At 37.8% G+C, this 12,982-nt stretch overlaps 1 protein-coding gene across 1 annotated transcript in view; it reads left to right on the top strand.

Moving 5' to 3' along the window:
- LOC311290896 (xaa-Pro dipeptidase-like) overlaps window positions 1-12,982 on the top strand; it is an 80,016-nt gene that overhangs the window by 44,452 nt on the left and 22,582 nt on the right. Inside the window, exon 9 of the mRNA XM_084409639.1 lies at window positions 199-245. Coding sequence (XP_084265765.1) covers window positions 199-245 — 47 coding nt within the window. The remainder of the gene's footprint in view (window positions 1-198; window positions 246-12,982) is intronic.

Genomic DNA, 12,982 nt, shown 5'->3' on the forward strand with positions numbered 1-12,982 from the left:
AAATGGATGAGTCCTTCTGTAATTTGAAGGCAATTGCTGGTCATTTTCAGAGCCATTTTGCGGCTCTCGTTGCGAGAGTTCATCGAGATTATTAGACTGGATCTGGAGAGGGGAAAGGGAATCCCTCAGTGTGATGATGGAGATGGATGGATAATTGAATATTTTATATTATCTGTTATATCTGTTTCTATCTTGCAGGTGATGAAGCGTGTGAAGCCGGGCCTGAAAGAGTATGAGATGGAGAGGTGAGTATTGATTGATCGATTGATTAGTTTGATTGATTGAGCTGCCAGTGTCTCAGATTGCATGATTAAATCCTTTCCTGAAGTGAAGCCCTAATGAAGAAACTCACACCCCTTTTTTTTCTGTGAACTCACTGTCAGAACCAGTCTATGTTTCCACTGGGAACCAAACAAAATGTCTGCTTTACCAGCAAAGGTTTTTTTAGAGAGTTTTAGTGCTTTTTAGTGTTTGAACATGAAAAAGGTCTTCTCTATATCAGTGTCAGTGTTCCTGAACTCCTGAAACGCCTCCATTGTAGTCTTGAGTTTCACAATATTCCTCATTTAAATAATTCATACGCAGAATAAAGGGGCGGGGCCTGGTTTAGTTAGTTAGTAGTGTGTTAAACTGGCGGTTATGGAAAGGGGCGGGACATTTCCCAAACACACTCAAAACGCTCGACCAATCACAACACACTGCTCCAGCCGACCAATCAGAGCACAGTGTGCTTTTCAGAAGGAGGGGCTTCATAGAAACAGGAAGTAAACAGAGCGTTACTGACAGACTGGGAAGAGAGGAGCCGCAACAATGGAGAATATGAGGAAAATAATCAACATTACAGCAGGAAAACCTGCTCTAGTAGAGCCCAGAAACAACATCAAGAGTAATAAGTAATAAAAGTGCATATAGGTCCTCTTTAACACCCGAAAACATCATTTGTTTTGTGTCAGTATATCATTGCTGTTGTTTTGGAAACTCTACATCCCGCCTCATTGAAATCAACCAGGTTGATTTGATTGTTTTTGATAGTTATTTTTTGTGCAAATAATTAATGTGAGATTAATTTGAGTTTGATATTTTGTTTGTGAATTTTTTTTGTTAATTGCTGCTGTTGATCTGCGTTTAAAATTGTCATATAAGTTTTTGTTAATCTAGATAAATACTGTTCTGATTGCAAAAATAGATACTTTTATTCATCAGTGACACATTAAATTGATCTAAAGTGACAGACATTTATAATGTTATAAATAATACCTATCTTATATATAATAATATCTATCGTATAAAGATTATATTTCCAATAAATGCTGTTCTTTTGAACTTTATTCATCAAAGAATCCTGAAAATATATATATATTTTTTTTAAATGAAGCAGCACAACTGTTTTCAACACTGATAATAATCATAAATGTTTGTTTAGCATCAAATCATCATATTAGAGTGATTTCTGAAGGATCATGTGACACTGAAGACTGGAGTAATGATGCTGAACATTCAGCTTTGATCTATAACATAGCTGATTTAAATTCTAATAATATTTAACATTTGACTGTATTTTCATTCATAAATGTAAGCGTATCTTGTAGTTTAGCTTTAGTCCTCCGCCACACTGCAGTGTTATCTGTGTGAGGTGTTGATCTTCTAGCTGTGATAGTGTTTTGTGTCTGATAAGACCAGTCGACCCGCTCTCTCCTCTCCAAACAAAAGCTCTGATAAGCTGCAGCTTTTTTTTTTTACAGGGATTTTCCCTCAGAATCTTTCCGTTCGAGAACTCTAAGATAAGACCGACTCCCTCCGCTTGTCCTCTAAAGAAGCGTCCGAAGGTCTCGAACGGGTTCGTGCAACAGGGGCTTTCTCCAGACCTTCAGAGATTGTGATGCAAGATCTACTTCCTCTAATCAGCTTTCAGCTCTGGACACACAAGTGCATGCTGGGAAGTGACCTTCTCTCGTGACATCACTCCATTCATCTCTCAGGAGAAGCCAATTTCCTCCTAACTTTCTTTTTTTTTTGGCTGTGAATGTCAGTTTCCTGCAGGGATCATGAGGGTTATTAATGTGAGAGATGCTTTGAGCCTCGTTGTGTGTCACACAGTCGCATTAGACCATTAGAGGCCAGTGACTCACTGATGACTGGACGTAATGAGAGAGATTGGGGCGAACAGGTGTAGGTGTGTGTGTGTTATAACAGGATAGACCCGCAGGCAAGGTCTTGACTCACAGCAGTCAGTGTTACTCGCACACTCACTAGGGATGAGCTCAAGTGAGGGGAAACATTGATGGACTTTATTTTCTGCAAGTGGTCTTGGCTTGTTTCGTAAAAGTTTGCAAACAAGTGTCTCAAGTGTGAACCTACCCTGCCATTCAAAAGGGTTTTTTATATTTATTTTTTATACATGTTTTTGAACGAAGGCTCTTCTGCCCAACAAGGGTGTTTTCATTTGATCAAAAAGAGTAGAAAATGTGAAACTTTTTATTTATTTAAATCAGCTGTTTTCTATGTGAATATACAGTAAAGTGTAATTTATTCCTGTGATCAAAGCTGAATGTTCAGCATCATTACTCCAGTCTTCAGTGTCACATGATCCTTCAGAAATCACTCTAATATGATGATTTGATGCTCAAGAAACATTTATTACCAATGTTGAAAGCAGTTTTGCTGCTTCAGATTTTTTTTGTAGGAACTGTGATAAATTTTATTTTTCAGGATTCTCTGATGAATAGAAAGTGCAAAAGAACAGCATTTATTTGAAATAGTATGTTTTTTACATTATGAATGTATTTACTGTCACTTTTGATCAGTTTAATGCATCCTTGATGAATACAACCAACTTCTTTCAAGAAAAGCAAAACTTACTGACCCGAACCTGTACTGTATTTAGATTATTCAGTAGTTTTTACATCTGGATGAAATTATGCCGTATGTATTGTTGTTTGAAGAACAGAACACTGCAACATCATTTAAACGAACATCCACAAAACAATCATTTTTAATGTTGTGATTGATTGGTTACAGTGGGATGTGTTGGTGGTTATTTGCTGTCCGGTTGGTTAAAGAAGATTACAGATATATATATATATATTATTATATTTTTTTTCTCTTTCCGTCAAGCAGTCAGAATGACCAAAACACACATCTTGCAGTTGACAAACTTATAAATAGACGGCATAATATAACATATAAATGACAGCATAGACGGTGGCTGCGTCCGAATCACATACTCTCTTGAGTAGGTACTTACCTTGAATAAGAAATGTGACCCTGGACCACAAAACCAGTCACATGGGTCAATTTTATGAAATTGAGATTTATACATCATATGAAAGTTGAATAAATAAGCTTTCCATTGGTGTATGGTTTGTTAGGATAGGACAATATATTGAAAATCTAGAATCTGAGGGTACAAAAAAAATCTAAACATTGAGAAAATCTCCTTTAAAGTTGTTCATTAATGTTGGCGATTGTGCTGCATTCACTCACACAAATACATATTTTATATATTTACAGTAGGAAATGTACAAAATATCTTCATGGAACATGATTTTTACTTAATATCCGAACGATTTTTGGCATAAAAGAAAAATGGATAATTTTGACCCATACAATGTATTGTTGGCTATTGCCACAGATATACCCGTGCGACTCGAGACTGGTGACGTGATCCAGGGTCACAAATTACTTCAAAAGTATGAGTGTGTGTAGTATGAATGTAATCTGGACGTACTACATTCGCCATGTTGGCATTATCATGTGACCTTCCAGTGTCAGTTGCGTCACTTCACCACAATATATATATATATATATATATATATATAGAGAGAGAGAGAGAGAGAGAGAGAGAGAGAGAGAGAGAGAGAGAGAGAGAGAGAGAGAGAGAGAGAGAGAGAGAGAGAGAGAGAGAGAGAGAGAGAGAGAGAGAGAGAGAGAGAGAGAGAGAGAGAGAGAGAGAGAGAGAGAGAGAGAGAGAGAGAGAGAGAGAGAGACTAGTAGGGAATTATGTGATTTTTATTTTTTTATGCATCACATTTTATCATGCATCACAGCATAGACACTCATTTTTAACACTCATTTTTGCTTCATTACATTTGTAATTACTTATTAAACGAAGCAGCTGATGCCCCTCAGTGGGAATGACACCGAAATCTGCCGCAAAATTGCTTTTTAGAAATGAAGAGATGTTTAACAGCATAGCATCACTTCTTGGCTTAGAAACGATATACTTTAAATAGTAGATTAATACTGCAGTGTCTGTGGACAACACTCTGCAAGCACAACTAATTGCATGAAATCCCTGTTCAGGATGCAGCACATCCTGATTTGCGTTTCCGTGTTTTTAGTGTGTTGTGTTTGTTAGTGCCAAACCTCACGATTAAAACACTGAGAATCTCTTCCTCGCACTGAATGTGCATTAGTGGCGGCTGCTTCCCGTGGGAAAAACCATCCAGGATTTGAGACACAGAATCGATTTAAATTGAGTTTAGTTGCAGAGCCTCTCAGCGCTGCACAATGCTGGAAACTTAATTATTCATCTCTTAACTCCTCTGAATCGTGCATGTGTGCGGTGGGATGCTTTAGTAATGAAATGCACGCTGATGTCATAGGCGTTTTCATCTTGTGTAGAGGACGTTTGGAGAACATGCGTTTACTGAACACATGAGGAACATGAGAGGATAGCTAGCAGTCGATTTCTTTCATCTTAAAGCGGTGAATCCCATTCCTTTCTGACTCCAAGGCTCCTCATTGTCCACGAGTGTTCAAAGCTCTCCCTCCAGACGATCATGTGTTTCAAAACCAAATCCTAGTTTCTACATGACCGTTTCACTGGAAGAACGGTGACGGCCAAAGATGATCGTTGCTGCACATTCACTGTGACGTTCTTAATTAATCTTTACAAAATGTGTGTCATTAGAAAGATTTAGGACTCTAGTTTCAGTGTTTGACTGCTATTTGTGGGGTTTTTTTATGTTACGGTGACAAAATTTCCAAATTTTGTCAGGAGGCCAAAATCAAAATCAATCTATAGTTATTGATATTTCATTTACATGTTAATTCACATCTGCTCCGGTTTGTTTGTGATTACTAACATCCATCAGTGAGCACATTTGGGGAAATATTGATCTATTCACATGTTTACTTCATATTTCTTTAGAGAAAATCACATAAAATAATAATAATAATAATTGTATTTTTATATACAGTACCAGTCAAAAGTTTGGAAACACTACTATTTTTAATGCTTTTGCAAGAAGTCTCTTATGCTCATCAAGCCTGCAGTTAAAAAAAAAAACCAGTAATATTATGAAATATTATTACAATTTAAAATAATGGTTCTCTTTTTTAATATACTTTAAAATGTAATTTATTTTTGTGATGCAAAGCTGAATTTTCATCAGCAAGTACTCCAGTCTTTGGTGTCTTATGATCCTTCAGAAATCATTCTAATATGATGATTTGATACTCAGTTATTATCAATGATGGAAACAGTTGTGCTGTTTAATATATTTTTTTGGAATACTTGTTTCAGGATTCATTGATGAGTAAAACGTTAACAGCATTTATTCATAAAAACAGCATTTATTCAAAATAAAAACATTTCTAACAATATAAATCGTTACCATCACCTTTTATCAATTTAACGCATCCTTGTTGAATTAAAGTACTAATTTCGTAAAAAAAAAATAGTTATTGTTCCCAAACTTTTGAACGGTAGTGTATATTGTTACAAAATATTTCTATTCTAAATAAATACAGTTCTTTTTAACTTTTTATTCATCAAATAATCCTGAAAAAAAGTATCTCAGGTTATAAAAAAATATTAAGCAGCACAACTGTTTCCAACATTGATCATAAATCAGCATATTAGAATGATTTCTGAAGGATCATAAGACACCAAAGACTGGAGTACTTGCTGATGAAAATTCAGCTTTGCATCACAAAAATAAATTACATTTTAAAGTATATTAAAAAAGAGAACCATTATTTTAAATTGTAATAATATTTCATAATATTACTGTTGTTTTTTTTTTTTTTTTTTTTTTTTAACTGCAGGCTTGATGAGCATAAGAGACTTCTTTCAAAAGCATTAAAAATAGTAATGTTTCCAAACTTTTGACTGGTACTGTATATATACACATACACACAGGGTCACATTTTAGTTAAGGGTCCAATTCTCACTATTAACTAACTATTAACTATTGCCTCAATAAACTCCTAATGACTGCTTATTAATAGTTAGTAAGGTCGTTGTTAAGTTTAGGTATTGAGTGATTAAGGGATGTAGAATATGGGGTTTCACTTTAGACGGTTCTACTAACTATAAGTAACTTTGCGGCTCAATGTTATCTAACTCTCATTAGAGTATTAGTAGAGTGTTGGGTTATAGTTAGGTGTTAGAGTTCGGGTTAGTAGATTAAGTTGATTTGTATTTGCCAAGTTACTTATAGTCAGTAGAATATCTGTTGGGTTAGACCATCAAAATAAAGAGTTAGCAGATATTAAGCAATATCTATTAATACTCTAATGAAGTTAGTTGACATGTAGTTGCAAAGTTACTTATAGTTAGTAGAATGTCTACAGTGAACTATCGAAATAAAGTGTTACTGAATATGTAAACAGCCAATATCCTAGTAATATGCATGCTGATAAGCAACTAGTTTCACTTCCAAAATGTTCATTCTGTTTAAAAATACAACCTATAATATTCGACAGGCAATTTTCGGTCCATTTTATTTCGCTTTACAAATTCAGTGGTTCAAATTCAACAGAAAGTTCAACATTTGACATCCGGGAACGGCAGGAATATCAGTAGATTGCCGATTGATAATCTCCATAGCTGTTAGTCTTCCTCACCAGCAGGGGGTGCAAGTGCTGTAGATGAAGAAACCTATAGAGCAACGGGTGAGAGACTTATTCATTCATAAAACCGGATTTACAGAAGTGGAGCAAGCGGTCAGTGTTTGTGATGATTATCAGGGTCAGTATATGGAAAGGCTGATAAAGACACAAAAGCTGTGTTTACATTGAACTCTTCACTGTTACTTTTGTACATGTACGTTTTGCGTTGCTTTCTCTATCGGGACCGAGATTATGCTATTCCCCGATGCTGATGAACAGATAAAACGTTAAATCTGAGGTAGTAGACATATATTTCTCTCGGTTGTTTAGTTTTCTTAACTTTATATTGGAAGCTGCTGCAGAATATATATATATATAACATGACTTAAATTACACTTTTCAAATGAGGCTTTCTCATATATCCAGGTTTTCCAAGTATCCTGGTTCTTCACGGACAAAAACAGTGGTTGATTTGGGTGAATTAAATTAAGAGATATCTTGATTTTTGGTTGTTTTGTCATCGAAGTCATCTTGAGGCTCCTTTGAAAGTTTGAAAGGTCTCAGACTGTCAAGACAAAAGAAAATGAACTGTCTGTTGTGCCGTCATGTTGCACCAAACCCATAAGACCAAATGACTGACAATGTTCAGTTCAAATATGGCGTGTCAAGACACGTCGGACCCGGTTGGACGTCAGTGATGTCGGATATCATCGGTTGCAAGTCATCAAACTAGCCGTGACGTGTCTTGACATGCCATATCTGAGCACCGTTGACGATCCGTAGTTTCTCCTTTTGTCTTGCACAGAAGAACGGAAGTGAAGAAATGTTGACTTGTACTTAATTTATTCTTTTAATTTGTACAGATGCTGCATTTGTATTCGGTCACGGAGCGCTAAAGTTGGAGAAACGTGAGCGTTAGGAGCAGAAACTAGAAGACTAGCTTTCTCCGATTTATGATTCATGCTTCCTCTCTATAGCCGCAGGCTGACGAATGTCTCTCTTAACTTCATGTGTTGTTATGAAGTTTGCCTTTGTTCCTCGAGGACTGTTTTTTTTTGTTGCTCGTGTCCTGCGGACATTTTCAAGAGCAAATAATGAATGTGGTAAAAATGAAACTCAAACTTAGCCTTGTCCCCGGGCAGCGGATGATGAAGATATTCAAAGGTGAGAGAAATGAAGTGGAGGTTTTCTTCACGCCGAGGCGATGGTGTGTTTGCTGTGTCATGAGGGTTGAAACCATGAAGAACTGAAAGTTTACAGATGACGGCGGGTCAAAGTTCACGCAGATTTGCAGTTAATGTGGCGAAACAGAGGTTTTAAACACTTAGCATTGGTTGAAGGATCATGGGATTCTCAGTTGCTTTAAGAGAGGGCAACCATAAATCTGTTAGTTTCTTATTCATTTATAAACATTTAATCATATGTTCATCTGTCTTTAGTGTGTAATGTTGCTGTTTGAGCATGAAAAAACTCTGCAAAGCTCCAGTTATTCTCTATATTAGTGTTTCTGAACTCCTGAAACGCCTCCACTGTAGTCTTGAGTTTCTTCCGGGAACGAACACGTCACAGTATTCCTCATTTAAATAATTCATACGCAGAATAAAGGGGCGGGGCCTGGTTGAGTTAGTTAGTAGTGTGTTGAAACTGGCGGTTATGGAAAGGGGCGGGGCATTTCCCAAACACACTCGAAGCGCTCGCCCAATCACAACACACTGATCCAGCCGACCAATCAGAGCACAGTGTGCTTTTCAGAAGGAGGGGCTTCATAGAGACAGGAAGTAAACAGAGCGTTACTGACAGACTGGGAAGAGAGGAGCCGCAACAATTGGGAATATGAGGAAAATCAGTCATTTTCCATTGCTTTTGCTTTGATTTAATAACACAATGTTGGATTTGTAGATCAGATTTGGTACAGGACGAAGTCCTTACAAAGTAGGGATGAAATTCAGATGAAGATTAATCTATAAATCACTGCGTCTCCTGCTTTCTGCTCTTTCTTGGTTTCCTCTGTCAACCTCTCAGGCTAATAGAAGACTTTTAGTTAATGGTTTTGGGTATCAGGCAAGACTTGCAGTTTTGAATGCCTGACAATACTTCCGATGGGATCTTGTAAAGAGTCTGGAGATCCGATCTAACGTGGTGAAGCATCCCCTCACATTTCAGGCGTAAAACGTAAAACATCTACTTTGGTTTTGCCATATTTTAAATGCGATTTTCATTTGGTTTGACATGTTTTGTAGTTCTTCATCTCCCTTTAATCCAGGGCGTTTGAAATATTTGGGATTATGAGATTTAATTTGTGTCGTGAGACTTGAGACATCGTTTTTCATCTCTCCTGGAAAATAACAGGATTAAGAATGAGCTCAGCTGCTGTGATCACGGGGAGCTCTCACAGTATTTAGCCCAAAACTGTGAATATTTCTGCTATGGATCCGTGTTTTGGAGAGGTGAAAGTTACCCAGCATGCACTGTGCCGTGTTCAGCAGGGTCTGACCGCAGGATTGGTCCCTCGGAGAGCAATTAGTCCAACTAAAGTGTCTGTGGGCCGAGAAAGTTGAGAGACGTCAAACCTTTGGCTTTAACCCATTGTCAGCTAAACGCTTGTTAGCTCCGTATGACAGCGGTCCACTTTCACGCTCGCTCTTTCCATTACCTGCCGTTGCACAAGCAAAGTAGATTTTTCTCACTCTATTTCCTTCACTTGGCCCTCGATGAGTTCAATCCTCCCTGTTTGTGAGGACTTTAAGGAAGACTGTCTCTTTGAGAGAAACTAGGCAATTTGGAATAAGAGTTTATGAATAATTTATGGGTGACAACATTTGCATGCACATTATCTTCACATTAAAGGGATAGTTTACCCAGACGTTAAAATTCTGTCATTTTCTCACCTTTTTTGTTCTTCCCTCCTGTATGAGTTTCTGTAGAACATAAAAGAAATGTGTTGAAAGGTGCTGTATGTCACTTTTTTGACTGTTCTAAAGCATAAAAATAGCATATGTTTGAAATATTTCGTTTTTGATATTGAAAGTCCCCCTGTAGTCAATCATTTGATCCCTTAAAACTCACCTTTGATCACCAAAATGACATATTTAAACGTTTTTTTTCCTTGAAAGAAATTCTTCATGCCTTAAAATAGCATGAATGTAACTCGACACCCTTGCCTCATTTAGTATGCGTGGTTCTATGAATATGCAAATGAGCCCCGCCTCCACTCACTCACTCAGCTCAGAGTAGAGGTCTACACGGAGCACCCGATGACCCGGGACACGTACGGGTTTGGGTCTATATTTTAAATGGTCAGCCGGGTCCGGGTCGGGTCCCAATCTATTACTTAGGGTCGATCGGACTCAGTGAGTGTTAAGGCCCATAACCAAATCATTTAATTTTTAAGGGTATGGATTGAATACGCCTTCATTCATTCCAGTATTGGAAGCACTTAAACAACCAGCAAAAAAATACAAAATGGTTCACATTCACCAAAGATATTTATAAAAATGCATATTAATGAAAAAATGAAAAAAGAAAGAGTGAACAGGTAGAGCAGCTGAGGAATCAGAAACAGCCCGACTGCACCTGCTCTCATGAGCAGATCTTATGTAACTCCCGATGGTGAAAATAAACCGGAGAATCTTCCGGGCCTCTGCTTCCCTCGCTGAACTTACTAATCAAAGCGTGAACTGGAAGATAAGTCCAACACCTGGTACTGATAAGAGATGAAAATTAAGAATATTTTCATAAACGGACATTTCACCCTCTCCATTTTCAAAAATAACATCGTGCACACCTGTCAGTTTTCAGAAAAGTGTTCGTTTATACCTGTGTATATATGCCGTCAAGAGCATGCCAAACCTGTAGGTGGCAGTGTAACGAGAAGATCAAGCCCACGGTAGCCAATCAGGGGCCGGTTTCACAAAGCTATTTTAGACCGGTCTATAGTGTTAGACAAGTCTAAAATCTGCTCATAGACTAGGCTAATGCAAGTTAGACTGTTTCACAAAAATAAAGACTGACTTAATTTAGACCAAAAACATTAGACACCTCTTACCCCCAGGCTAACTCAGGTCTAAGACTCTGTTACCTTGGCAACCAGCAGTAACAATCAGCTACATTACAAACAGCCAAAAGAAAAGGGAAATGGCTCATAATTTAAACATTTCTTCTTGTCATTCTCCGCTAAATTTCCCAAGTAAAATGTCCCTGTAACTGTTATACTCCTCCAACAAACACATATTCTCCGCTGGGGTAAACTGCACTGAGCGGTTGAATGCGCTTACTCGACCCGCCATGTTTTTTGTTTTATTTTACCTAGAATGCATTGCAGTGTAGTCCTACTTAAGATAGTCAGAGTCTTAAGTGCTTTGTGCAACGGTCTGATTTTGATGTCTATCTGAAGTCTGACTATCTACTATATCTAAGCCATAGTCAAAGTCTATCTTTGTGAAACCGGCCCCAGAATCCCGAAAAATGCAACAACAGCAACGAATCACTTCCTCGTTCTCTTCTGAACAAAGATGGCGTCAGGATCATCATTCGTATGGACTGACCAGGCGGTAGAGCTCCTGTTAAATGTAACTTTAGATTACAAAACCAGAAAATTACAGGAGAACATCGACTGGGAGATAGGTCGCACTTTTGACGCAGGTGCAAGTTCTGTCGCATACTGTGACGTCTGTTTACATGCAAACGCGCAAATGAAGGTTTCCAAAATCTCCACTCCGGCCGGAGTTTTTAGAAAGAATCGTTTTCAGAGGCGAATTCTCCGTTTGCGTGTAAACGAAGAGCACAAACGAAGGGAAATGTCTTCATTTTTCAAAATAACCATGTACTTGTAAACGGGGCCTATGTCTATAATCAAAGCTGGATCGTTCCAGCAAAGAGCCATCACTATATATCATCATTATATAGTGTGTGTGTGTGTGTGTGTGTGTGTGTGTGTGTGTGTGTGTGTGTGTGTGTGTGTGTGTGTGTGTGTGTGTGTGTGTGTGTGTGTGTGTGTGTGTGTGTGTGTGTGTGTGTGTGATGCATTTTTTTCATTTATATTTTTTATCAATTTGTAATTATGATTATACTCTTATTTAAACTGTCATTAATCGAACATGGCAAAAAGGCATTATTTTATGCATTTACAGATTGAAACACATACAAATACAGTTACGAATCTTCATACATTTTGGAATGTTAAATTGTCTCCATAACAGGTATTTTATGGTAACATTAGTTTGTGCATGTGTTAAATTAAAGGTATGCGTGTTTTTGTCGGTTATTACAGTCAGTTGAATGCATTTGTTTTGGAATATAACCAAATTCCAATATTAATCAGTTTTCATGTGTATGCAAATGTGTTCATATGTCGTTTTTAGGGTCTTGTCTTTTGTGGCAAGGTTTCGTCTCCTGTAATCCGGTTCGAATGCGTCTTGGATGTTGTCAGGTACTTCATCTGCAAGCATGAGAGGCTTTTTTAAGTTTAGAAAGTATAACAAAGAGCCAGTCATTTTTTTGTCAGATGCGTCTGTGCCTCTTTATCTTCCTCGTCTCAGCATCTCTGAAGGTTTCACTCCTCTTTTGGTTTGATTTCATGGGAGTTCTCTAAATTAAGTAAAAGTGTCACATGCTCCTGATTTATTTTGTTCTTCCTCTGTTCATCTAATGATTTCTGCCTTTAAGATGGAGATGAAGACGTTGTAAACATCTTTCCGAGGCAAAGCGTCCTGCTCTCTGACAGGGATTCTCTGATATTTTGTAAAGCAATACGGCTGTTGTTATGGTTACAATTTATAAATAGGCAGCACAGGTGACAGGGGAACCGAGAACACGGGATGAAAGACGCCGTTGAAATCTATCCCACAATTCCCTGCTCCTCTCTGAGTGAATTCTCCAAGTTTGCCTTTATTAAATGCGAAGGCATGACCTTATTGTCTGAATTAATAACGTGCATTAGTCAAGACCGGCCGCCCCTCGTGTATCAGCACGACCGTGACTCTTAATTGATTTAATTAAATCCGCACAAGAATAATCACGCACAGATGTGTGGGTTTGCGTTATAAATATGCTAAAGATGAAGTTTGCTGTTATTTGTGTTCTGGCTTTTCTCGCTGCGGTGCCGTTTGTCCCTGATGATCCCTTGGTGCTCATTGTTCTGCAATCT

Source organism: Rutilus rutilus (assembly GCF_951802725.1).
Source record: "Rutilus rutilus genome assembly, chromosome: 5".
NCBI lineage: Eukaryota > Metazoa > Chordata > Actinopteri > Cypriniformes > Leuciscidae > Rutilus > Rutilus rutilus.